We start from the raw sequence: 27,726 nt of genomic DNA on the forward strand, positions 1-27,726 counted from the left end.
AACATTTCTTTTTAAACTCACGTGGAGCGCTCGTTACTCCCAACGGCTTTATAATAAGCGTTTAACAATGATTTGTACAATAAACCTGTACATCATTCCATAGAGCCCATTACCATGCATTTTATAAGTTGTTGTTTGAGGAGAAGTACTGTCTCAATTGCTGTCTCAAGGTCTTTTTCCATTCATAAGCACTTAGCTTTCGGTTACAGTAATAGCTACATCATACATGACTGCTTCTTTCTTTGGCAGGTCTCTTTTAGTGAAAAGGCTGTTTTGTTCTGGCTGGCCTGGGGATGACACTATCTACTCCTTGTCGTCGGGTCAGGGCAAGTGTGGGGTGGCGGTGGTCCGGGTCAGCGGTCCGGCTTCAGCGCTCGCTGTTCGCCGTCTGACCCGAAGCCTCCCTGCGCCTCGAACTGCCAGCCTCCGCAGCATCAGCCACCCGCAGAGCAAAGAGCTGCTGGACCGCGGCCTGGTCCTATGGTTTCCAGGTGATTTAGGCTCCTTAACTCAATTATATCATCAAGTTAAATGTAGAACAAGTGTATTTTTGTTAAATATCATTGCATAAATGTCATTCATTTGCCCCTTTAACAATAAAATGTTAAAAAAAATAATTGTTTCCCATAATTCTAAATCTGCATTTTCAGAAGCCAATGCTCCAGTCTTTTAAATATGCAGCACCTTTTGCAACTTCCAAACTAGGTTGCAGTTTAAAGAGTTGATTTCACTACATGCTTTTAAAAAGATTTTAAATGATTTGGAGTTTGAAACATTGGCCTGTAAATGTGCAGAATAGTTTTTATCTTTCATTGTATGTGTGTTTTGATGGATAATTGTTACTTGTTATTTGTTTTTGTTTGTTAAACCTATGTGAACATTATTCTGCCAAAACTTGGCAAGGATGCTCTTGTAAATCAGATTTTTAATCTCAATGTGCTTTTCATAGTAAAATAAAGGTTATAGTAATAATAAAATGTCAGACACATTGCACTCAATGGAGCTAGTGACTTCACTGTTAGGGGTGGAGCCCGTTAAAAAAGCATTGCATGCAGCTCAGATTGCATCTGCACAAGGTCTGCATCCAGACCCCTCTCGATTGATTTGAATGCTTCATTGCTGAATAAAAGTAATAATTAAAGAAAAAGATTTTATAGATGTTTCTACTGAATAAACCACAATGTTTAAACGAGCTATTGAACCATCTGACCTGTTTCACTCTCTCAGGTCCCGCTAGTTTCACTGGAGAGGACAGTGCAGAATTCCACATTCACGGTGGTCCTGCTGTCATCAGCGGGGTCTTGCAGGCACTTGGTATGTTTAAACCTCTTTGATCCAAAATTGTAATTGAATAAAGTACAGTATTGTCTATAAATTCTATTTAAATGTTTATTAAATCATCAGAAATACATGACTGCAGCTGATCACAGCCTTTTGACGATTCATCGTTTGAGCACTAGATGGTAGCATCTGTTTTGGGCTTTCAAATGTTTAGCTTTTGTTTCTTCAGCTGATGTATTTACTCATGTAAAATAGCATTTTTGTGCTTTATTGAAGCAGTTGCACATCATATAATAATAAACAATAATGTGGAAGTTTAATTGCTCTAAATCTTTTTAAAACATTTTTGATTTTGTGCTGTATTAAAGGATCACTCTTTAAAATATGCTGCTTTTGTTATAAATTTAATTGTATTATTTACAATATAATTACACAGTACAGTTTACAATACACAATTACACAAGTACACATTTACAAATGCAAGTTTACAAAAAGTAAACATCTCTTTATGAAAAATTTGATCTATGTAGAATATATTTAGATGTAAATTGATGATTAGGTACCCTCTCCTCCCTTTTGTTTTATTTTTTTAGTGCTGGGCAAAGAATTATCACGATTAGTCACATCCAAATTAAAAATTTGTGTTGACATAATGTGATACACACACATGCATAGACACAAAACAATTTTATTGCATAGATATTTAAATGTATATATAATTTGTATCATGTACATTACTTACTCGATGTAAAAAAGCATTTTCTCAAATAAATTTATATATATATATATATATATATATATATATATATATATATATATATATATATATATATATATATATGTGCATGTGTGTATTTATATATGCATATTAAAAATACACAGTACACACAGTTAAACTTAATCTCGATTCACAATTAGTTGATCAATCACGATTCATTTTTACCCAGCACTATTTTTTTACTTGTTTAATCCATGGCATGGGAAATGCTTTTGTTGTCAAATCGGTATCACTTTATTTTGATGGTCCCTTTAACACATTTTGTTGAATTTAAGTTACATTTATCAACATGCTAGCTAATTCCCATTAGATTATAAGTAGACAGTTAGGTTGGGGTTAAGGTGTGTGAGTGGACATGTTCTTGCAAAGTTTTTTATAGTCAGTTAAATGTCTGTTAAAGGAGCAGTATCAGTAGATATTAAGCAGACAGTCTTCTAACAGTGTTGCCAACTTGGCAATTTTGTTGCTAGATTTAGCAACTTTTCATATTACCCTAGCAACTTTTTTTTCAAAAAACACCTAGCAAGAAATTTAGCAATTTTCAACATTCATTTGGCTACTTTTAGCAATTTTAAAAGAGTAAATCGCTGGCTCAGATTGTTTTTCATAACTGTTAATTTACTGGTATTTGTTAACATGTATAATTGTTGGTAATTTAGGAAGCAATAAATTCCAGTAGTGCTAAATTTGTTGTCACTTTCACAAATGTGTTCATTTGACAAGGTATAAAGAGTAAGTACACAAGCTGGGATTGTTTAAAAGAATGGAACTATTTATTAGCAGTTTTATAGTTAAAAATATAAAATTCTTATCAAAAAGTGTTTGTATTTTACAAATAGTCAACTCTATTTTTCATACAAATCTAAAGGGCAGATTTCAAATAATGTTTTTGCTGCGATGACCAGTGTGAGAAAACATTATTTTGTATACTACACAGAGATGTAGTTTTGAGTTGCGATTACGCAATGATATCATCCCACAAAGTAATATGTTAATAAAAACCTATTCATTGTGCATCTGGATGTAATGTTTTGATATAATATAATACACGGAGCCTCAGAGAGAAGAGACATGACGGGCTCACATTTGTCAGATACCATCTGATGATGTCACTGATATGCAAATTAGTGTGTGACGTCATCTGGCAACATTTAGCTTCTTTTCAGGCAGGCTTTAAGTACTTTTCATTGGAAATTGTTGGCAACAATGTGTACTGATACTCAAATGAGAAGTAATTGGCAAGTAGTTGCAATGCAACTTTTAGTCAACAAAATGTGCAATGGCACCCTCAAAATAAAGTGATACCGTCAAATCAAACTACATATGCTAGTTCTTGTTAATAAAGCATAACACACTTTTTGACTCTGAAGTTATGTTTAAATATGATTAAACATTTTAGGCAGTGTTGTGGAAGAGATGCTCTTCAAGTGTTTGTATATAAGTGTGTCCTTGTTTGTGTGTGTTTCAGGGAGTTTGCCTGGCTTGCGGCCAGCAGAGGCAGGTGAGTTCACCCGACGGGCGTTTTACGCTGGAAAGTTGGATCTTACTGAAGTTGAAGGTCTTAGTGATCTGATCCATGCTGAGACAGAAGCACAGAGACGACAGGCGCTCCGGCAGATGGCAGGAGACCTGGGCCGCATCTACCAGGACTGGACAGATCAGCTTAAACGAGTGAGTAATAGACTGATCGGTAATAACTCATATTGTTCCCCTATACTTTACGATCTGATCTTTGTGCAAGCCAAAATATTCTTTTGTCAATCTAAATAGCATTAAAGGGGACCTATTATGCAAAAATCACTTCAATAAGGGGTTTAAACACAGTTCTGTGGCAACAGTGTGTGAATATAACCAGCTTACAATAGTTAAAATGTATTCATTAGATGATTATATCTAATTATGTCTGCAGAAACATTTAGATTGACATTCTCTATTTGTACATATCAGTGGGAGGAAAGCCCCGCCCATTAGTGATGATCTCTTCCTCATTAGCATAGGATGTTACTCTTGTTTTTGAATCTGCCACTATGCTGAAACATATGCATTTGTAGCTCCGCCCTCTTTTGAAAAAAAGGGCTGGGAGCACAGTCTCATTTGAATTTAAAGCGACAGTCACCAAAATGGCACAATTAGGATCAAAGCCTGAAAAGCGGCAGTCTTAAAGAGTTATAAAACATTATTTGTGTGGTATTTTGTGCTGAAACTTTACATACACACTCTAGGAACATCAGAGACTTGTTTTACATCTGGAAAAAATGGCCTAATAGGTCCCTTTTTACCTGTTTATTTTTGCAGTACATTCATATTTCATCCTTACCACTCACATTCATACTGTATAGAAAGTACTTTCCTAACAGTCGTGTAGGAAATTCAAGTTCACATACTAGAGTAGTAGGCGATTTCGGACGTGGCCAGCATTTCATCCCATCATCAAACCATAGCACTGCCCCTATCTATAAGGGGACAGGAAATTCCAGATAGATGATACAGTGTATACCTGTACATTGTAGAACTTGTTTAGTGTATGTCTGTGTTTGATAGTTTTCTAACAGATGAGATTCAGTGCTACAAAAAAAAAAAAAAAAAAAAAAAAACTGGTTTAGTGTTTTGTGAGCGAAGTTTGTAATGAAGAATGTGGTACTTTTGTACTCTGAATTAGGACGTACTCGCACTATGTACAGTTGCCTTGAACTGGGCCAAAGCATACTTGTCCCCCCTCCTGTCTCCCCCGACGGCCCGCACTTGCATTACATTCGGGCCTGAGCACGCTTACGTCATCGATGATGGACTATTAATAATAATAATAATAATAATTACTTATATTTATATAGCGCTTTTCTGGGCACTCAAATCGCTTTACACATAGGGGGAATCTCTTCATTCACCACCAGTGTGCAGCATCCACCTGGATGACGCAACGGCAGCCATTTTGCACCAGACCGCACACCACACACCAGCTGATTGGTGGAGAGGAGACGGAGTGATTAAGCCAATTATGATATGGGGAAGGTTAGGAGGCCATGATGGACAGAGGCCAAGGTTGCCGGGGTTAAACCCCTACTCTTTTTCGAAGGACATCCTGGGATTTTTAATGACCACAGAGAGTCAGGACCTGGGTTTAACGTCTCATCCGAAAGACGGCGCTCACTGAGCAGTATAGAGTCCCCGTCACTATACTGGGGCATTAGGACCCACACTGACCGCAGGATGGGCGCCCCCTGCTGGCCTCACTAACACCACTTCCGGCAGCAACCTAGCTTTGTGGTCTCCCATCAAGGTACTGATCGGGCAGCCCTGCTTAGCTTCAGTGGGCGACCATGTGAGAGTTGCAGAGAGCCAGCTGCGGTTCAGTAGAGAAGTGCTCTCGCTCAGCACAGTGGAGATGTCTTTAGCTATAAAGTTTTAGTCGTTTGGGATGCTTTGACACGCTTTCAAATATTTCGCCAAACTGATCCGCCACTTTTGACGCTCATAAACAATCTTAAAGTCCTCGTGCTGCAGGTATTAGGAGGAGGTTTGCTGAAGGCGCAGCTGTGATGCAGTGACGAGTTTGCATCTATAATAAACTTTGACAGTTTGCGTTCATTAAAACAGTAAGAATGATTAATAAACACATATGAAACAGCCCCTTAAAAGTCACGTCTTGCTTTAAGTTTTGGGCTTAGGGACATTTTGCACCCACACACAAGCGTACCGCGCCAAAGCCCAAGTGAACCGCGCTCAGGCACACCTCTTCCAACCAGGCCAGGGCCAGCCAAGTGAACCGTGCTTGAGCCTGAATCAGTGCAGTCACACTTCTCAAACGATCCGGGAAACGGGCCTGGGCATGGTTTGGAAAGCATAGTGTGAGTAGGCCCTTACTCCGGCTTTGACCTCTTCATTTGTATATATATATATGGTCTATGGGCATTTATAGAGATCTGGACAGCTTCACTTTAACAAGTTCAGATCAATTCCTGCTCTTTGGTGAGCGGAAAGTCAGGGTTTCCTTCTTAGTGAGAGTTCAAGAGTCTGAATTGGCTGTTAATGTGACATAAACGAGTACTTGTTGTAAGTGTGTTTATATGAGGAGGTTATTCTTTTATTTAGGGCCTTTTAAATAATTGCAGAATTTACTGCTTTACTGGGCCTTGTCGTCCCTCTGTCCATCTATTGTTTGCGAGAGCGTGCTGATTGCTTGAGTCAGTGAGGAGCGGAGAACAGGAGACAGGACATCCTGAGCTGGGTCTGCGCCAAGCCTTCACAGCCCTCAGGACCAGTGTGATGTTAGCGCATGGTTTGTGTAAAGACGCCTGGAAGGAGCTGTTTTCGGTCACAAACACATTATCAGATGTCCTGAAAAGGTTTTGTAGGGAGCTTTGATTTTTAGACGCTAAATATAAACAGAGAAAAGATGAGAACTTCAGCTTTTCACACAATTTCAAGTTTGTGTTGCTAGCAATATGCAATATCTCTTGATATATATATATCTATCTATCTATCTATCTATCTATCTGTCTGTCTGTCTGTCTGTCCGTCCGTCCGTCCGTCCGTCCATTTATCTATCTGTCTGTCGATTCTTCTGTCTATCTGTCTGTCCATCCGTCTGTCTGTCTGTTTATCTGTACATCCGTCTGTCTGTCCTGTCTGTCTGTCTGTCTATTTATCTGTCTGTCTGTCTATCTTTCTGACTATCTATCTATCTATCTATCTATCTATCTATCTATCTATCTATCTATCTATCTATCTATCTATCTATCTATCTATCTATCTATCTATCTATCTATCTGTCTATCTGTCTATCTGTCTGTCCGTCCGTCCGTCCGTCTATCTGTCTGTCGATTCTTCTGTCTATCTGTCTGTCCATCCGTCTGTCTGTCTGTTTATCTGTACATCCGTCTGTCTGTCCTGTCTGTCTGTCTATTTATCTGTCTGTCTGTCTATCTTTCTGACTATCTATCTATCTATCTATCTATCTATCTATCTATCTATCTATCTATCTATCTATCTATCTATCTGTCTGTCTGTCTGTCTGTCTGTCTGTCTGTCTGTCTGTCTGTCTGTCTGTCTGTCTGTCTGTCTGTCTGTCTGTCTGTCTGTCTGTCTGTCTGTCTGTCTGTCTGTCTGTCTGTCTGTCTGTCTGTCTGTCTGTCTGTCTGTCTATTCATCTAACCATATATTCATCCATCCATCTCTCCCCCCATCCATCTATCTATCCATCTGCAGTGTCACATGATCTTTCAGAAGTCTTTGATTAATGTTTTATGGAAAGCGTAATTTTTTTTGTATTAAGTTTTAAACATTTTTGTAACTGCAGAGTTGTATTTCTGTTATTTTCGAGTCATTTAATGGGTACTATCTGAAGTTTCTAAAAAAAAAAGTCTTACTGGTGCCAAAGGTAAAGAAAATTACTTTCTTAAAGGCATAGTTCACCCAAAAACTAAAATGTACTCATTAACTCTGCCTTAAGTGGTTCCAAACATTTATGAGTTTCTTTCTTCTGTTGAACAAAAGTGGAAAAAAATGGAAACCTGTAACGTCAATAGTTTTTTTTCTACTATGGAAGTCAATGGTTACAGGTTTCCTCAAAGCTTTCACTTTAACTTCTAGATTCAGTTTATTAAATTTTCCTAACATCAGTAAATCTCCAAACAACATTCTCTGGAGGTTGTTTTTTATGTGTGTGTTTTTGTGTGTGTTGTTCATAGTGCTTGGCTCACGTGGAGGCATTCATCGACTTCAGTGAGGATGAACTCATAGAGGATGGAGTCTTGAATGACGGTACGCGTCCTCTGCGGATCACTAAAATCACATTCATCCACATCAGATTTTGTGAGGCTTTCCTGTTGTTATTGACCCCAGAAAAACCACAGCAGCTGTTCAGAGATCAAAATCTTTCAAAGGCACACTCAGAAGCCAACATGAGACACATTTGTAGTTCCTTAAAGACACTGCATCTCCAGTGCCATCACTTGTACAGCTTTATTCAGATGTTTGGGTGTTATATCTAAATTAGAGTGTCTGTCTCTGGAGATTTGAGGGTTTCATTGTGCGTCAAGGAACAAGTCTGTCACAGGCAATCTCCTTCCTCTGAGAGTTACACACAGGCTGGAACGGTAATGAAAAATAGATTTTCCTCTCCACTGATAGACGATTAGTCTGCTAAAGCCACAAATTAAAAGTATGAAGTAAAGATACCCTAATATAAGATAAAACCACTTGAGGTGCTGCTTTTCCATTTTACTTTCAAAAATGTACAAGTACTTTTTTTGTGTACTAAAGTGTTTAAAAGTAAAAGTACTGATAGTTGAAGGTGTATTTATTTGGCAGTAAATATTTTTTTGTTACCGAGAATTAGCTTAATGACATTTAGAGACTTTTCAACATCGCAATCGAGTAAAAATGACAGATACATCATAAACCCATATGCAAAAATAAATATAACCTAATTTGTATTCACAAATAAACACACAAACAGACGCTAGTCATTATATAGTGCATGGGCTTTTATTTGTTACTTTTATTTGATGTCTTTAAAAAGATAAACTAGTACTTCTCAAGTATGAACATGACAGTAGGTTTAACATTTTAATATATTTACAGCAAATTCTGTTCACAAAGAGCTGACCATTGGGGCCTAAATATGATTTTCATTCACAATCTGAATAAATATTCTCATTTTAAATCATGCGTGTGAATTCAGTGAATTGTTAATTAGATATATATTCATTGATTGTTGTTGATTCAGCTGGAAGAGCATTCGCCCCTAAAAATTATATATATCCCAGAGTAATTAATAGTTCATTCTGCTGTGGCAACCCCTGATAAATCCAATGCAATCTCACAGCAATTCGTAACTTTTTGATTCAGTGACTAGTTAGTATGAATTTGTACGATCTAATTGGTACAATTTAGTACGATTTGCTCATAACCCAATGACGGTTAGGGGTGGGGTTGGGTGCCACACCTCCTTTTTTAAAATCGTACATTTTCATACGACTGAACTTGAACGAATTCGTACGATTTAGCCACTAAACTGACAAGACTTAAAATACTTATGTTTCCTCGTGAGATCAGGCTGGATAAATCAGGTACTAAGTGAAAGGAAAGTGAGTTGTTAATTCAAGAACAAATGCAAATGGATCGATCCAGTTCACAAATGAATCATTGCAGCATGATTCGTGAACCAATTTGAGTAATTAAACTGACAAAATATGTTTTTTGAACTGAATTATATTGTTTATTTTTTATGATGTGACGCTTATGTGATTATTTTCTTCAGTTTTTAAAAAAAGCTGAAGTGTGCTTTGGAATTTTCTGAAATAAACCAGAATACAGGTACTTGAGGGAGTTGTATACACTGAAAAAAAAAAGTTTTGCAATTAAGTTGGACTACTTATTTATAATGAGCTGGAACAAAACAAATCTTGAGTTTTTTGGATGGGAAAACGTAATTGTTTTATGTGCAATACACTTGCATTTGTAAAAACAATGATGTTGTCCCAAAAAACCTCCAAAATTATGTTGTTTCAGCTCATTTTAACCCTCGTGCACTGTTCAAATGTACTACCCTTTTGTGATGTTTAGGATGAAAACATCCACTGAATTAAACTGCTCTAAAAATGCATCAGATAAATATTTGTAAATGTTTTTTTGCATAAATCTGTTAAACAACCTAAGTCCTATTTACAGTTTTTCTCAGTAGCTTTGGTGCGTTTTTCACAACACCAATGCATTTCTGCACAACAGTTAATGCATTTCTCAAAACAATTAGTGCAAACTGCAAAACCTAGCTGATAACCTGCAAAAGCACGTCACATGCTCAAAATGGATAGTTCATTCCTCAAAAGCAAGTATTCATGTCAATCAAAGTGTCAGTATCATCAAAATAAAAAGTGCTGACACCATTGTTTATGAACAGGATAGTCAAATGGCTTTGTCATGTTTTCATTATGAGTTTACACTGGACATTTTTTCAATGCAAAAAAGTCAGATGTTGGCGACACGTCCTGAAAATGCTCAAGACAGCACTATATACTATTTGCATAGCCATTTAAAAACTACACTAAAGTTAGACATCACTGCATTTAGTGAGGTATCTGAGTACAAGACACTGAATATGTATGTTTCACATTTTTATTCTGCATTTGCTCTTTACAATCCTACTTTATTCACAGCATTGTGCAAAATAATAAACACACTCTTATTTACAACAAACATAAACTCCCTTTGGGTTGAACTGTGCACGACTGTAAGCAATTTTGCAGTACATATTGGACCTGAACCTGCAAAATACACAGGTCTGTAAATCATTTATCAAATTGTTAAATTTTACAGACATTTTCAGGAAAATAAAGTTTAAAAATTTTTTTTATAAAGTTTGCTTGACATTTTGACATCAAGTTTAACATTTTTGTATGTTATGACTCAAGTAATGAAATGAGGACTATTCGTTTTATATGGAATGACTATTCAGCATTTACAAGTTTAGTTCATTGTGACTGACATGACATAAGCAGATGATAATGTTATAAACAGCAGAGAGTTGTATGAAAGCAATTGATGCATGTCCGAAAGCATTCGCAATTTGTTGAAAGCAATGAGAAACTGCTATTAGGATGTGCACAAATGACTAACAGTTTTGAGAAATGCATGACCTGTTGTGCAAATGTAAATAGTGTTGTGAGAAATGCACCAAAGCGACTGAGAAAGACTGTAAAACTACCAATGTTTTAAAACATTACAGGATTTTAACTTTTTAATTGCTAAGTTTACAAATGATGTCACTGATTTGGTGAAAATAAAACACAGAAAATGATCTATTTCAATATAAACAGTAAATGTGGACTGAAGTTCACTTATGCAAAAGAAAAAAATATATATATTTATCTGATGCATTTTTAGATTAGTGGATGCTGTCTTCCCAAAAATAATGAAATGGTAGTAAATCTGTTGATTGTTATTTTATTCAAAGCATTTTCTCAAAATATAAGATTTGTCACCAAAATCATTCTGTCAGCTGAAACACAGAAAAAGCTATGGCCAAATAAAGACTTATAATCACCACTGAGTGGATGAAAGCATCAGCGACAGCATTCATTTATTCATTCAATTTCATCTGCTTTTTCCGGGGCTGTGTCGCGGGGGCAGAGAACCCCAGACTTCCCTCACCTCAGACACTTCTTCCATTTCCTCCAGTGGATCCCGAGGCTCTCCCAGGCCAGCCGACAGACATAACCATAAACAGGGTATCACCTTACTGTGATCAAACATCTGCATCCTCACAAACATAGTCTCTCCAGCATGTCCTGGGTCTCGCTCGAGGCTCCTCCCGGTGGGACATGCCTGGAGAAGGCCTTGGGGAGGCATCTGAAACAGATGCCCGAGCTACCTCAGCTGACTTCTCTCGATGTGGAGGAGCAGCAGCTCTACTTCGAACTCCTCCCCAGTGATAGAGCTCCTCACTCTATCTATAACGATGTGCCCTGCCACCCTGTGAAGGAAACTCATTTCGCAGCTTGTATATGAGATCTTTACCTTTCGGACCGAAGGTAAGAGTAGGAACATAGATTGACTGGTAAATCGAGAGCTTTGTCTTTCGGCTCAGTTCCTTTTTTACCACATTGGACCGATACATCGACTGCATTACTGCTGCCCCTGCACTAATCCGCCTGTTAATCTCACGCTCCATCCTCCCCTTACTCGTGAACAAAACCCTAAGATACTTGAACTCCTCCACCTGGGGTAAGGACTTTACTCCATCTTGGAGATGACAAACCACCTTTTTCCGGTGGAGCACTATGGCCTCAGAGTTGGAGGTGCTGATTGTCATCTCAGCCTCATCACACATGGCAGCAAACTGTCCCAGTGCATGCTGAAGATCCATGTTCGTTGAAGCCAACAGAACAACATCGTCTGCGCATAAAAATGATCAACAGAATTGATGACAAAGGGCCAACATGCACATCCCCAACAGCACATAAGGGCTAAATAAGTAGTTTAAACAAACTTCAAACTTCATTTTCTGAAGGTCGTAATGAGCCAAAAATACTTAGTAAACATCGCAAAGTCACAAATACAGTTATATTTAAAGATGAAGCCGTTCTGTCACTATTCATTTCAATTTTTACATTTCATTATTGCAACATCAATAATAACTCTGAGTGTGAAGAGGTCTCTGGATGTAGTTTGTGAAGTCTGAGTGTTTTATCTGCAGTGGACAGAGCCGTTCAGCAGCTGCAGACGGACATGGAAAACCACCTCTCGGATGAGCGCAGAGGAGAGCGTCTGCGCAGCGGGGTTCATGTGGTCATCGCTGGAAGCACCAACGCTGGCAAAAGCAGCCTACTCAACCTGCTCAGTAAGATTAATCCCTTTGTCTTTGTGACAAAAAATACAGTTACATGAAATTTTACATCAAATACCATGTCACACAAAAATCCCAGACTCATACAGACCAGGGGCCTCATGTACGAAGACTTGCGTGGAAATCTTACTAAAACATTGCGTACGCACAAAGCTGTAAATGTGCGTACGCAGAAAAAAAATCAGATGTATGAAACACTGCGTACGCCGAATCTCACGCATATTCTTTTGTACATCCGAATGAACGTGAAACTGAGCACAACATGCACGAGCACAAAACCCCTCCCTGCTTCCTCCCCTGTATGAATATGCTAATGACTCTACTTTGGCAAAACCCAACGATAAAGCAACGGCAAAAGCAAGCAAAAAGAGAAACTTTGAACAGAATGTGAATTGGAGGCGCTGCTTTCGGAGGTAGACCGGAGAAAAGCGGTGTTATTTGCAAGTTTGTTCTCCGGAATTAACAACAAAAGAAAAAAATAGAGTGGGAAAGTTTAGCTGATGCGGTTAACACAGTTGGTTCTGAACCAAGCGGCAACCTCCCGCTCTCCCTCAGGAAGCCAATACGGAAGTAACTAAAACTGCAATTCATCCAAAATTCCGCTAGTCCTGGCCGCTCCTGGCTCCAAAACAGAGCAAATTTTAATTGAGCCAACTGTTAGAATGGCAAACTTTACAGCAGAAAAAAAGGTGTTTACAGCCTGGTACAAAAAAGATTTTGGTTAATACAGGTAATATCACCCTTCATGACAACTGTGAGGGGGGTGAATTTTTTTTATAACTCATCAGTTTCCTTTATATTAAGTTATATTAAGTTTGCATAATTAAGGGCGTGGCCACTTGAGTGACAGCTAGGTCTCGTTGGTCGCCGTCACGTCACCTCAGCTGAATCCGGCAGATTAGCCACTGAACTCGGCATATTTATCATATTTCTGTGTTGTTTTATGTGGCTTTACACAGTCAACTGCCTTTTGAACTTGTTTCCTACAATTATTAGATGGCATGGGATGCTGAGTGAACTTAATTGTGCTCACAAACCATTCACGTGGCCTCCGTTTCCCATGTGAGTAAAGTTATATACTTATATACCATCTCTATACATGTATTTGTTTTATTTAAGATCATTTATCGTTTATATTTATATTTAGAGCTGTAATGCACTCCAGAATCTGACGTATTGATTAGCTGTAGGCTCTAGAACAGTCATCTGAAGCGTTGTCATACAATGTTATGCTGGATTTCATCAATAGTCTAACATTAACTAACACAGACTATATCTGAAGTGTTTGGAAGTAATTTGCGTTTTCCTCCTGTTGAAAAACGTCATAAGAACAATGTTTAGTGGCTCAATGTATTACTACAGTGTTTTTAAAAGTCTAAACACTTTATTAATATAGTGTACAACAAAGCACAAGTGGTCAGAATACAAACGAGTCACAGGTGATAAAGTATTAAGTGTTCTCCCAAAGTAAAGTGTGTCTGAACCAGGTCCAAGCTAAATGCCAGCAGGTGTCTGTAGCTCCGCTCACTCTCCGCCTCTTTGCCCATGTTTGGTATCCCGCCGTGGGTGTGATGACGCGTGACCAAAATGGCGACGGTTGGCCGCGCCTACTTGTGGCTTCTTTTGCGCTCTTCAGAAACCTATGGGTGATGTCACGGATACTACGTCCATATATTTTACAGTCTATGGTCTGAACATCGCACTGAGTGAATTAAAAAAGAAATAGTGTAATTTATAGGTGTAAAATGTTGCAGTACTTATAACAGTCTCAGTGGCGCAGCTCGTAAGACGCATGTCAATATGTTTTGACACGTTCAAGCATGAACTCGGTTCGAATCCAGCATCTGATGAACTCTTTCTTCTTTTTTCCCCCGCTACATATCAGATTTTGCCTACTATTTATCACGAGAAAGACAAGTAGGAATCATTAATACGTTTGTGCATCAATTTTATTTGCACATTTATTGAATGGAAATGTTTCTGATTCACGCATGCAAATCTTCAGATAGTGTCTTTATTGCAATGTGCGTGCGGTAGATCGCTCAGATTACATTGGGAAAACAGGCGACTGCTGCAAATTGTGCTTTAATGTTTAGCTGGTCAACTGTATGGTATGGAAACCTTATATACCTGCTAGATGAACCCGTCTCATACAGCTGCCATTGCAAGGCTCAGACACTTTGTAGAGAGTAATTTAACACAACTGCCTCTAGGAGTCGCCAATGGAAATAAAACAGACACGCACAAAAAATGTGCATACGCCAGCCATAAAGCTGGCGTGGAGCTGCGCACATTCCCACGTTCAGTTCATTGTTAGTAAATCCAAACGTGAGCGATTATGAGCGTGAAACCTGGCGTACGCAGCTTTGATACATGAGGCCTCAGAACTTCAGATCTGTCTATGCTTTACACTTGATATTGTGTGGAGACCAAATAGAAGACTATTATTAAAAAAAGAAAATCACAGTGAAATCTATTGAAATCTATTTATGTATTAAGGTTAAATATATGTATATAGTATGCATATATTTAATGAGTAATAATGTATATTTATGGTAATTATTATCTTTATATTAATTTATTTATATTGTATTTTTGTTGTATAGTTCTCTTTGTTTTCATGGTTCATGGTTTTTAAGGTTAAGGTCATGTTTTGCAGCCGTGTTGGCATTGGCGTGATTTGGCCAGCCTTTGATGTCAAAATAAAGGATATGGGAAGTGTTTTTTCCTCCCTAAAGGACTTTTATTTGCTTAAACTATGCAGCAATTTAGTTTTTATTGCATTTAGCATTGTTTTTCCAGCTGTTTGTGACTAGAACAGATGTATCGTGACCGAGTTAAAGTCATAATGAAGTCCATATTTACAGTTCTTATTTTCATGGAACAGTGCATGCAGAATTTATTATTATTTTTATTTATTATTGTTGTAATGTATGATTCCTTATAATCTTTTAATTAAAATTACTTTCTCTCTGGCAAGTCTGACAACATCTGGGAGTCCTGGCGGATAAAATCAGGACTTTATCTCTCAATTTTTCATGCTAGAACTCATTTCACTCAGATATACATCACATAAATGATTGTATTTCAGTTTTAAAAAATAAACACATAACAAATAATTAAATCATAATTTACAGTGGGGGAATTAAGCATTCAACAAGTCACCATTTTTAAAGGTGCTGTTGACCTGATGTTGATAACAACCAAAGAAATCCATATATGCAACGAAAACAATATTGATTAGCTTTTTAAACTTTAAGACGTATTGTTTCTCCTGTTCTGCTGCTGCTTAAACTTCCTTTGTTCATTTTCCCACACTGCTCCAAATCAGAATTCCGCTGTGTAAGAATCTCGTATTTTTACTTAAAGGTGGTTAAACAGATTTTAGAGCCAACCGTGTCTCATTGTCCTAGGACAGAAGGTTAATGCTGGTGATAGATGTACATATTTTCATGCACACTCATAAAGTGACACCGTACGGCCCTTAATGACGTTTATCTCTGACCTCTGGCCTCTCCAGTAGCAGAGGGGGATGTTTGGATATCACAGAACTTCCTGCCCTGAATTACCCCACATTCATCAGGCCTGTTATTGTTTGCGCTCCGGCTTACAGTGGTGGGCTCTGCAATAGCCATTCTGTGCTGTCACTTCCTGAACAGTCTGAGTTTAATTAGGCATTTTGATAATTCAGTTAAGATGTATGCTAAAAACTGAAGGAGAATTCAATAATTGTGCCTTAGCTTAGAAGAAGTGACATTTGCAGAGAAGTAACTGGAAGATTCTGAGGTTTACATTTGATAATTGATAAGGTTTCTGAACTCTTTAAGGAAGTTCACACAAAGAGCACTTGAGTGAAACTGGCCTCTTCCTTCCAGTGGACATATGGAAGCATACTTTAATACCAGTCTATACCAGAATGGCAAAAAATAGAACGCGTTTACACAATAAACCAGTCAAATGTTTCTGCAACTTTCATCCGCTCAGGAAAAAAAACCCTGCAAGGCACTGCACTGGTTTAAAGCGGTTATTTTTGGTTATAGCACAGATTTAATCAATGGTATAATATTCATTTGCTAGTGTAAAATATTCCAACACAGCCATATAAATATAATAGATGCATTAAGTCAAATTTTTAACCCATGAAATAAAAAAAACAACCCACGACAATCAGTTAACAGTAGCTAGTAATGTATTTTTGACTTTATTTTGTCTATGAAAAGAAGCAGAATTATTGCAGATAACATGCAGACTTATAATGCTAGATGAGTTTTGTGGCTAAAAATTGCATTCCTTAAATTAAAGGAGACCTATTAGGCAAAAATCAGTTTTGAAAAGGGTTTAAACTAGTAACGGTCCATTAACGTTAACGCAAGACTCTTATTGGGCGATTAAAAAAAAAAATCGCTGTTAATCTATTTTCAAAGTTGAGTTGGGAGCTGGGTCTATTCTATGCAAGCTTTAATGACTTTCACTTTGATATTTTATCGCGGATGTATACCTGACCAGTGAGCCGTCTGACAAAATAGTGCCCTTTTGAATCAAATCAGCAAGACGCCCTTCTGGATCACTTACTTCGAAGACAGTACTGATTACGTTTACATGGACATCTGTAATAGACAATAATATTATTAAGGGGTTTACATGAAGTGCTTTCATGTAAGAGTTTCCTGTAATTTTGGGCGACTTTAACTGCAGTTCGGCAGTTTCACATTCACTTATGAACATTTCATTCATGCCCCCGTAACAAACTGGTGTATTAGATGCAAATAAGGAGGAAGGACTGGTGAGAGTGTTATGGAATTTAATAACGCACGATGAATGGAAAGAAAGAAACTTCTGCATTTCGCGATGTGTTTGTGCGTGTGTGCGGCCCTTTACTGACAGCCGCGTGTGTGGATTTTGTCTGAAAATATGGCGCAAAGACCTAAATGACGGTAATAGTTTGATTGGAGTGTTTACTTCAATAATGCCACTAATATCTGCATACTCCACATGTCTTAATTCCATTTCTGTTTAGTTCAGTTGTGACTTTAGTCGGATTAAGGTAATCAAAAATCACTGTTTTGAGCTTATGTAGGCCGACAGTTCAAAATTCATGTTTACTGAATAAACACTTTGTAAACACAAGCACATCATAGTGAACTTCATTTATTTTCATCACCAATTATCATAGTAGAACAGTTTCTCAAGCAGTTTGTGATGCATTTTGGAAACAGGAGATGAGGCCCTGGTCTAATGCGCCACCTGGCTTGAGAAATCCATTCTCAAAGACTTACTTTTAGTCATTATTTGGGTAGCACACATATTCTGAATGTCTTCGGCAAAATTCAAATAAGCCATTTTAATCTAGATTAATTTCAAGATTACAGTGAGATTAATCTAGATGATAAAAACTAATCTATGCCCACCTATAGTTTAAACACAGCAGTCTGTGAATATAACCGGCTTCTAATGATTCTGAAACACTTTGATTGACATTCTCTCTTTGTACGTGTCATCAGAGTGGGAAAGCCCCGCCCATAAGTGACAATCTCTCCCTCATTAGCATAAACAGCCCTGAGTGAGAAGCCGCCGTCTGCCATTTGAGTTCATTTTACCAAAATGAGAGAATTAGCATCAAAGCATAAAAGGGACAGTTTCGAAGAGTTCTAAAACATTATTTGTGTGATATTTTAAGCTGAAACTTCACATACACACTCTAGGGACATCAGAGACTTATTTTACATCTTGTCAAATGTAAGAAAATGATTGATTGCATCGCTAAGCAAGAACTTTCATTCCTTGTCTGGGATCATTTTGAGCCATTTAAAGCTAAAGTTCATTCCAATGAGCATCATGGAAGTCCACTACATGGGGAAAAATCCTGCATGTTTCCCCCCTTAATATCTTAATTTCATTTTGACTGACGAGAAAGAAGTTATTATTTTAGACGCCAGGACGAACACATAATTCGGGGGAATTTGGTGGAAGGCAGATCCATGTCTGGACTGGAAGAAATCACAGTGGGATGGTCTAAATTCAAAACAGGACCCTCTGAGTCTGTGAAAGTGTCAGGAGAAAGGGTGGTGCGCATCTTAGTCTATTCCAAGCAGCTCTGGAAACCTTAACCACACGGTATAGATTACAACAGAGCTCAGGAACAGGGCTGTTTCAGTAATTATTAAAGTGAGTTGTACAGTGTAGAATCAATGACACAGGATGAGTTACTTTTAGAAATGTTGAAAAGGGGGACAGAGTGCACAGGGTCCATGCAGGGCGAGTATTACAGAAAGATCCTAACTTTAAAGTCTTATCATATCTGTTAAATAATCAATTTCAGTCAGGACCACATTTAGTACAAAAGGTTTTTACAGAACAGCATTTTTGTGTGTTATATTTCATTCATTCATTTTCCTTTGACTTAGTCCCTTTGTTCATCAGGGGTCGCCACAGCGGAATGATTTGCCAACTTATCCGGCACATGTTTTACGCTGCGGATGCTGGTAACACTTTATTTTGATGGTCCATTTGAGTATTAGTAGACTGTCTGCTTAATGTCTGTTGATACTCCTCCTACAACATACATTTAACTGACTATAACTGACTTTCCACGTACGTCAACTTACACTAACCCCAACCTAACAGTCTACTTAGAAACTAATGAGAATTAGTTGTAATGTAACTTAAGTTCAACAAACGGACCATCAAAATAAAGTGTGACCCGGATGCCCTTACAGCTGCAACTCAGTACTGGAGAACATCCACACACACTCATTCACACACATACACTACTGCCAGTTTAGTTTGGCCAATTCACCTATAGCGCTTGTCTTTGGTCTTGGACAACACCAACACAGGGAGAACATGCAACACTCCACCACTGAGCCGCCGTGTTGCCCTCTCTGTAATATTAATTCTCCTAATTGAATATTTCACATCTTAAGTTAAGACTTAAGATAAGAAATCAGAGATTAGAAACTTTATGTAATACGCCGCCAGAGGTTTGTTATGGCTCACTGTGAATTTGAGGGGGCCAAGGGCCAAAACTTGTGCATAGGTCCTGGAATTCCTAGACATGTCACGGAATATGTGCTAACATTATTGATTAAATTTTTTTTTTATTGTTGCATTAGGCATTGACGTGCTTGCTAGTACTTTGACTTGTGTTTGATGTAAAGAACGGGATCTAAATGGTGTTACCCGCGATGAAATGTAACTTTGCTGACTAACGTCAAAATCAAAACAACACTAAGTTTAGATCATAAATGATGATTACCTAAAATGATCTAATGTTTAAAATTCACTCGTGGATAATTAACTGGTGCAAAAAAAAAAAAAAAAGAAAGAAAAGTTTGTACCATCATGGATTCTGGCGAAGAGACTGAGCCATAAATTTATAATATCAATACTCTTGGGTAAATTAACTGCTACCAGTACATCCAGAAGCATTGTTGTTTCTACAAGAGTGCTGAACTGTAACTTTATTTTTAAGCTCCATTTTTAGGAACATGTTACCCAGGGTTATCTCATCTAAAAATGTGTATGTTCCTGTACATGCACAATATTTGCTTCTCGTGTTTCTACAGGATGTGAACTTTGTGTTGTTTTCTGCGTTCTTACAGTCACCACTTTTTAAATATAGTCAATCTTGATTTTTTTTTTTTTAGAAGTCACTTGAAGAAACCCTCTGCCCTCCATCCTGAGAAATTATACACTTCTTAGAAGTCAAAGTCCAAGAAACGCATGTCTTAGAGACCCCAAACCTCTCAGCTTTTATAGGGGAAATGTGATATTGTACCATGTTATTCTCCTTATCCTCTGAAGTAATTTTTAACCCTCCTGTTGAATCCTGTTGATGAGTCAAAAAGGATCCACACAGAACACTTTTCCATTGTTATTCAGTGAAAATGCACTGGATGAGCAGTGCTGGGGAAAGTTGCTTTAGAAAATAATGCATTACAACATTGAGTTACATTCTAAAACAGTAACTAATTGCGTTACTTAGTTACTTTTTATTGAAAGTAATGCATTACAATATTGAGTTACACCGCCAAAAAGTAACTAATTGCGTTACTTTTTGGCGCAGTAACTCAATATTGCAATGCATTACTTTCCATAAAAAGTAACTAAGTAACGCAATCAGTTACTTTTTAGGGGAGTAACTCAATATTGCAACATTACTTTCCATAAAAGTAACTAAGTAATGCAATTAGAACAGTACACTGACTTATCTGCTGTGAAATGAGAGACCTGATGATGATATGTGCGAGCTGACTGTCTGTTCCCTCACAGCACAGTGTGAGTGTGTGATTCATCCTGCATGGCTAAGGTCATGATTCCGCAATATATTTTGTAAAAGCCAATCAAGCGAAGTAAAAACTAAAAGTAACTCACATTACAAGTAACTCACATAGTATTACTCATTTTTTTAAAGTAATGCATTTCTTTAAGTTACATGTGCTACTTTAGAAAGGTAATATTATGTAACGTCATTACTTATAAGCGTTCATGAGTAGTTAAGAATGGATTATTGATAAGGTACCCCTTTGAGTAAAGTCATGATATAGTTTTACATTAACATACCATGAGTTCATGATGTTTAAATTAAACATAAACTAATGTGGTAATAAATACATTAACAAACAATCATGTACTAACAAGTAATTAAGGTAGCCTTTAATCACACATAAACTCTAGTGTAGTTAAAGTTAGTTCATTATTAGTGCATGCATTAACTCATCATTAGTTAATAATGAAGTAATGTTTAGTTTACATAGTAACACATCATTATTCATGTACTGAAGGACAACATGGGGTTAAATATGTTCTTTCACTCTCTGCAGCCCAACGTCCTGCAGCCATAGTGTCTCCTACAGCCGGGACCACCAGAGATGTACTGGAGGTCCCTCTGGACATCGGGGGCTATCCTGTGCTGCTGAGTGATACAGCAGGACTACGGGACACCAGTGACAGTGTGGAACAGGAGGGCGTCCGGCGCGCCCGGCAGCGGTATGTATTTACGGACACGTGTGGGAAAGTCAAGGTACAATAAACAGAGGCATTTTTGTGCAAACAATCCAAAGTGATAAATATTGGCATCCCAAAAATGGCCCGTCGAGGGGAAATATCCCTTAAGAGGTTTTTTGTGTTGCACATTGTACCCTGTGAGGGGAAACGATCTGTTTATTCACACAATTAGATGCAAGAGTGTGTCTCATTTTTCATGATTGAGTAAACATTGCAGATTATGCAACGCAAAACCATTTAGTTACATAATGTTTGCTGTAATAGAGGAGTCCGTTTAAAATTGATTTAACAGGATATCTCATAGTAGGGCTGGGCGACATTCCAAAAAAAAAAAAATCATGATATCATATTTTATGTTATTCGATAGCGATAATTACAGATTTTTTTTATTTTATATTTTTAACAGTACTTTTAGGAATATTACGATTTTTTTTGTTATTTAACCACCTTATTTTAATTTACCAACATTACTTGGACAAATAGCTCTATTAGTCAAAAACAAAAATATTGAAACAAAATATCTGATCTCTTTATAATAAAATAAAGATAAGTGTTAAAGAAACTCTTCAACTTGATAATAAAATGTTACACAGTGTGTGCAATGGTAAAGGTAGGTCAACATCTGTAAAGAGTCAATAATAATGATACAGTAAACCTCAAACTCTGTAAACCAAACTAATTATCATAATCAAATCTGAGTATTCAAGTAAAAGAACTAACCATCAAATACATACTGCAACATTACAAATTGTGAAGTTGAATGACTACATCACCCCTATGCAAAAATACTCTTTCAGATGGGGAGCTCGTGGCTGGGATGCACAAGAAAAGAAACCAAAAAGCCACTCTGGCGACATCCTGACATGCTTTTTTATTTACATTCTCCTCACTGCTGCTATACGACACTCATTTTTGCATGTGTTGTTATTCTGGCCTGAAGTGTCATGTGCGTGGTTTCCTTCACCATTTTCTACACGCTTTATGCTCCCGCTCTTTTGGCGTCTCTCATATAACTAGGCGAGCATTAACCGTTTTCTCAAAGGATGACAAATGGACAAACCATTGCTGCAGCTCTGACACAAAGAGAAAAGTAAAAAGCGCTGCAGTGTTTGGATGCGCTGTGTTTGTCAGAGGTAATTAGTCTACTGTTATTAGTGAAATGTGTATATTCCATACAAAGTGTGAAGCAGATTGGTTAGTTCTACTTGCATGAATCACGGTGCGCTCTCGGCATTCGGGAAAAGTTGAGATGTTTTTCAACTGGGTGTGCCTGGAAAATGTGCGCGAATTAGATAATTAGAAATGACAAATTTATACTACGCTTATTGGCATTCCTTCTAAGGCGTGCTCTTAGCAGCTACATACAATAAAAATATAGCGCTTCATAACGAAACTTCATACCAAACTTTTTTAAAAATCGTTATTGACAATGGTGTTCGGTCAATAAATACTGATACCGATTTTATGCCACTGCCCTATCTCATACTGTATTTTTTCTGACCATAGTATATTTGAAATATATCCTTAATAAATGTAACTGTGAGGCTTTTAAAACCAAAAATATGTTTACTTTCAACATTAATAAACAAAAATGTATTGTGAATTGTTTGACAGAAATGAAAATTATTAAAATAAATAAATTAAATGCTATTAAATACATTTCAGAATATCCTTAAAATGTATTTGTAGAAAAAATAATGTTTAAAATAATTATTCGAAATATGTTTTAGCTAATTTATTGTTTTGGCATTTTGTTTATTTACTGATATTCACTTTTCTTGATAAATGCCCAGTCAAACTTATTATTTATGCCTATTTTAGACGATTTTCCTTCAACTTTGACAAGCATTTATAGATTTAACCCAGTAAGGATCTACAAGATATTGCTTAATATTGCATAATTTTACCATATGGGATCAAAAACAATTATCATTTATTTTTCATGAAGATAACATAAATACAATTTAGCCTTAAATATGTTGTAGATGTTTGCTAGGTTAAGTCTATAAACACTTGCCTCACAGTAAGAAGTTGTTCAAATTCCGGCTGGGTCAGCTGGTGTTTCTGTGTGGAGTTTGCATGTTTTCCCGTGTTGACTTGGGTTTTCTCTGGGTGGTCCAGTTTCCCGCACAGTCCAAATAGGTGAATTGAATAAGCTAAATTGGCCGACGTGTATAAGTGGGCGTAAACTTGAGAGTTGAGAGTATATGGGTGTTTCCCAGTACTGGGTTGCAGCTGGGAAGGGCATTCGCCGTGTAAAACATATGCTGGATAAATTGGTGGTTCATTCCGCAGTGGCAACCCCTGATTAATAAAGAGACTAAGCCTGAAGGAAAATGAATGAGTGAATGAATGTTTCTCTTGATCTTTCCTTTCCTTATTCTTAAAATGTTTTGTAACTTTTCAACAAAATAATTTTGGTGTACACATTTTTGGACCGTGATCTTTAAGGTTATTTTTCAGATGACTTCCAGTTTTGTCTTTGGTACAGACTAATCTGATGTATATACACAAATATCATATTTCAAAACATCCTTTACAAAATCTGAATGTAAAAGAGAGATCTGTGAGGGGTGTACTCATATATGCTGAGCACTGCGTGTATGAAAAATAATAAAAACTGATCACAAAAAAAAATAGACAGGAAGTGGCCACTTTGTTTGTGTGAGGTCAGAGGTGGTAAGATGCTGACCAGGCTCAGGAAACAGACTTAAGACATGAGCTTCCTCTGCTGCCCGCAGGGTGGAGCAGGCGGATCTGTCTCTGGTGGTTGTGGACTTGACGCAGCTTCCTTCTGAGCGCCGGCATGTGCCCGTTTTCCTCAGAGGACACTTGAAGAATATCCTGGAGCGCTCCTCTCAGCAGCAGCAGCACATCCTGATCCTTAACAAAAGTGACCTGGTCTCTGCTGAACAGCAGCGCAGCATCCAGACGTCCCTTCAGGAGCTCTCTGATGCTCCTTCTGCATGCTTTCTGTCCTGCCACAGCAGAGATGGCCTGGAGGAGCTCCTGACTCTATTGCATAACACTCTGAAGACCCTGTGAGTGAACTGATCAATGCAGATGACACCTCAAATTCCAGTATAAATGCTATTTTAGTCATGCACAGTATGATATACAGTATGAAACGCTTACACAACCATTCATGAGCTTAAAATAATAACAACAATAGCAAAAATAATCACAATAACAATCTAGATTTTGGAGAAATATGAATGCAATTGCAGATACTTTTAGTAGATACATTTAAAGTGCGCTTAAAGATCACTTTAGTAGATGCACTACAGGTTTTGGAACTTTTTTTCTTTATATTATTAGCCCTCCTGAATTATTAGACCCCTGTATTATTCCCCAATTTCTGTTTAGAGGTCCCATGAAATTAAAATATAATTTTTAGATGTTAGTATCAGTCTGTTAGTTTAAAGGATATCTATAAGCTAGTGTGCTCCAAAAATTCACGTTTATAAAATATAAAACTGATATAAACATCTGAAGCTTCCAGTGTGTCACCTCTGCCTAAATCGAGCAACACTTTATTTCATGTGACCTCATATTTAAGTTTCTTGACAATTCTTGACCAATCAAGTGCTCTCTAGCATCTGACATGACCCGCCCCCTTCAAGACGCTTCTCATTTGCTTTTCATTTGATGCGCTCGAGCTCAACCACTCTGACTGGCAGAGCAGTGATTTAAAAACTAAACGCTATTGGCTGTTTTTGTAAAAGGGAGGAGCTAATCTGTTCCACCCACCTGTACATCAAATCGAAAACATCGAATAAAGTGCATATTTCACAGCACTTCACGGGATCTTTTATGAATAGAAGATTTTGTATAACAGATTTCTAAACAAAATAGTTTTATTAACTAATTACTAATAACTTATTTATTTTATCTTTGCCATGATGACAGTAAATAATATTAATCTAGATATTTTTCAAAATACTAGTACTCAGCTTAAAGTGACATTTAAAGGCCTAATTAGGTTAATAATACAAGTTAGGTTAATTAGGCAAGTTATTGTATAACGATGATTTGTTCTGTAGATTATTGAAAAAATATATAGCTTATATATATAGGGCCTTATGATACTGACCTCAAAATGGGTTTTTAGGTTTCTAGTTAAGCTAATTAACCTAATTAAGCCTTTAAATGTCACTTTAAGCTGTATAGAAGCGTCTTGAAAAATATTATTTACTGTCATCATGGCAAAGACAAAATAAATAAGTTATTAGAAATGAGTTATTAAAACTATTATGTTTAGAAATGTGTTGAAAAAAATCTTCTCTCCGTTAAACAGAAATTGGGGAAAAAATAAACAGGGGGCTTATTATTCTGACTTCAACTGTATATATTTATATATTTATTTATTTCTTGTTTAAAGAAATGTAATAAATGTAATAAACAATAACATTGACGAGAACAGAAAAAGCACAAAGGTCATTTCACAACACACAAAATGTCAGACACAACATAGTACAATATCCCTTAGGAAAGCATGGGGAAAATACATTAAAATAAATCATTTATAGAGAAGTGTGTCGTCGCCACATCTCAGCGCACGCCAAACCAGTCAATGAAACTTTCTTGCTTAATAAATGTGCACTAGGTCTGCAGATATGTAAATTAATATTTTTTTATTTAAATTGATAGCTTAATATTTGAAGGACAAAAAAATCTATAGTTTTGCCCCATACAATGTATTTTTGGATATTGCTAAGAATATACCCCTGCAATATTGACCTTATTCTTCAAGTATGAGGGGGCACAGCTGGAATCTTTTTGGTTGAAAACTTCCCGTCTCATTCACTTCCATTGATTTTGAGACTTTAGAGACAGCGCATTCTCCTGCTTGCAAACTGATGATTTTGTATTATATTATTTTACTTTTTATGTATAATCATGAACACTTGTTTGTAGAGCAAGTAATTTGACGGTTCTCTGCCTTTTATGGGAACACTGTAGAATAATGGTCCATTAGTTTATGCATTTTCTAACATTAAGTATGAATAATCCTTTAGATTATATTTAGATTTTAGAATTTATTAATCATAGTTCAACATTTACTAATGCATTATTAAAACCCAAAGTTGTGCTTATGAGTAAACATAAGCCAACGTTACTTAACCTAATTAACATTAATGTTAACAAAGGTGAACTGATACCATAATAAATGTTTTACTGGTTGTTTTTTCCTGTTAGTAAATACAGTTGAAGTCAGAATTATTAGCCCCCTTTTGATTTTTATTTTCTTTTTTAAATATTTCCCAAATGATTTTTAACAGAGCAATGAAATTTTCACAGTTAGTCTGATAATATTTTTACTTCTGGAGAAAGTCTTATTTGTTTTATTTCGGCTAGAATGAAAGCAGTTATTAATTAAAAAAAAAACATTTTTGGGACAAAATTATTAGCCCCTTTAAGCGAATTTTTTATTAATTTATCTACAGAACAAACCATCGTTATACATTAACCTGCCTAATTACCCTAACCGGCCTAGTTCACCTTATTACCCAGTTAAGCCTTTTAATGTCACTTTAAGCTGTATAGAAGTGTCTTGAAAATATGTAGTAAAATATTATTTACTGTCATCATGGAAAAGATAAAATAAATCCTTTATTAGAAATAAGTTTTTAAACCTATTATGCTTAGAAATGTGCTGAAACAATCTTCCCAGAACAGAACAGAAATTGGGGAAAAAAAGGGGCGCTAATAATTCTGACTTCAACTGTACATTAAATAACATGAACTAATAGACCATTATTTTAAAGTGTTTCTCGTTTATTAATCCTAGTCATTTCTCCCGTAGGCAACTGAATCGGAAGTTCTTAAATAATTGGAAAAACCAACACACTTCTGCATTGCAGAATAAGGTCAATAAGACTGTTTTTTTTTGTTCCAGGGTCACATCTATGGTTTTTTGGCTAATAAAGAAATAAAGCATACTTGACATGACTGATAGTCAGATCTGTGTGTGTTGCAGGTGTGGTGACCCGCTGATAGGCAGCCCGACTCTGACTCAGACTCGACACCGGACTCACCTGCAGAAGAGCATTGAGGCTTTACAGCAGTATCATGAGTACAGGGATGTGGACCTGGCGCTGGCGGCTGAAGGCCTTCGTTTGGGGCTCTTGAGCCTGGGCAGGATCACTGGTAGAGTTAGTCCTGAGGAAATATTAGACGTCATTTTCAGAGACTTCTGTATTGGGAAGTAGAACAGTGTAAATGGGTGTACATTTTTTAAATAAAAATCAGACACAAACATTTGAAGTCATATAAAAAAGTCGTTTCCAGGACATGCGCAACTTTTAAAAGGTTT

The 27,726-nt window shown here is 36.9% G+C and overlaps 2 protein-coding genes across 2 annotated transcripts in view; both read left to right on the forward strand.

Annotated features, from left to right (window-relative positions):
* gtpbp3 (GTP binding protein 3, mitochondrial) lies at positions 1–27,669 on the forward strand. Its single transcript, NM_001020769.1, is given in 9 exon segments — positions 1–170; positions 250–491; positions 1,228–1,314; positions 3,528–3,730; positions 7,747–7,819; positions 12,255–12,398; positions 21,227–21,392; positions 24,152–24,451; positions 27,391–27,669. Coding segments are annotated over 9 exon segments (1,503 nt in total). The 5' UTR covers positions 1–114; the 3' UTR covers positions 27,623–27,669.
* LOC141376513 (uncharacterized) overlaps positions 17,414–27,726 on the forward strand; it is a 214,091-nt gene continuing 203,778 nt past the window's right edge. Inside the window, exon 1 of the mRNA XM_073916269.1 lies at positions 17,414–17,835. The gene's annotated coding sequence lies outside the window, so the exon portion shown is untranslated. The remainder of the gene's footprint in view (positions 17,836–27,726) is intronic.

Source organism: Danio rerio, chromosome 11, assembly GCF_049306965.1.
Source record: "Danio rerio strain Tuebingen ecotype United States chromosome 11, GRCz12tu, whole genome shotgun sequence".
NCBI classification, from domain to species: domain Eukaryota; kingdom Metazoa; phylum Chordata; class Actinopteri; order Cypriniformes; family Danionidae; genus Danio; species Danio rerio.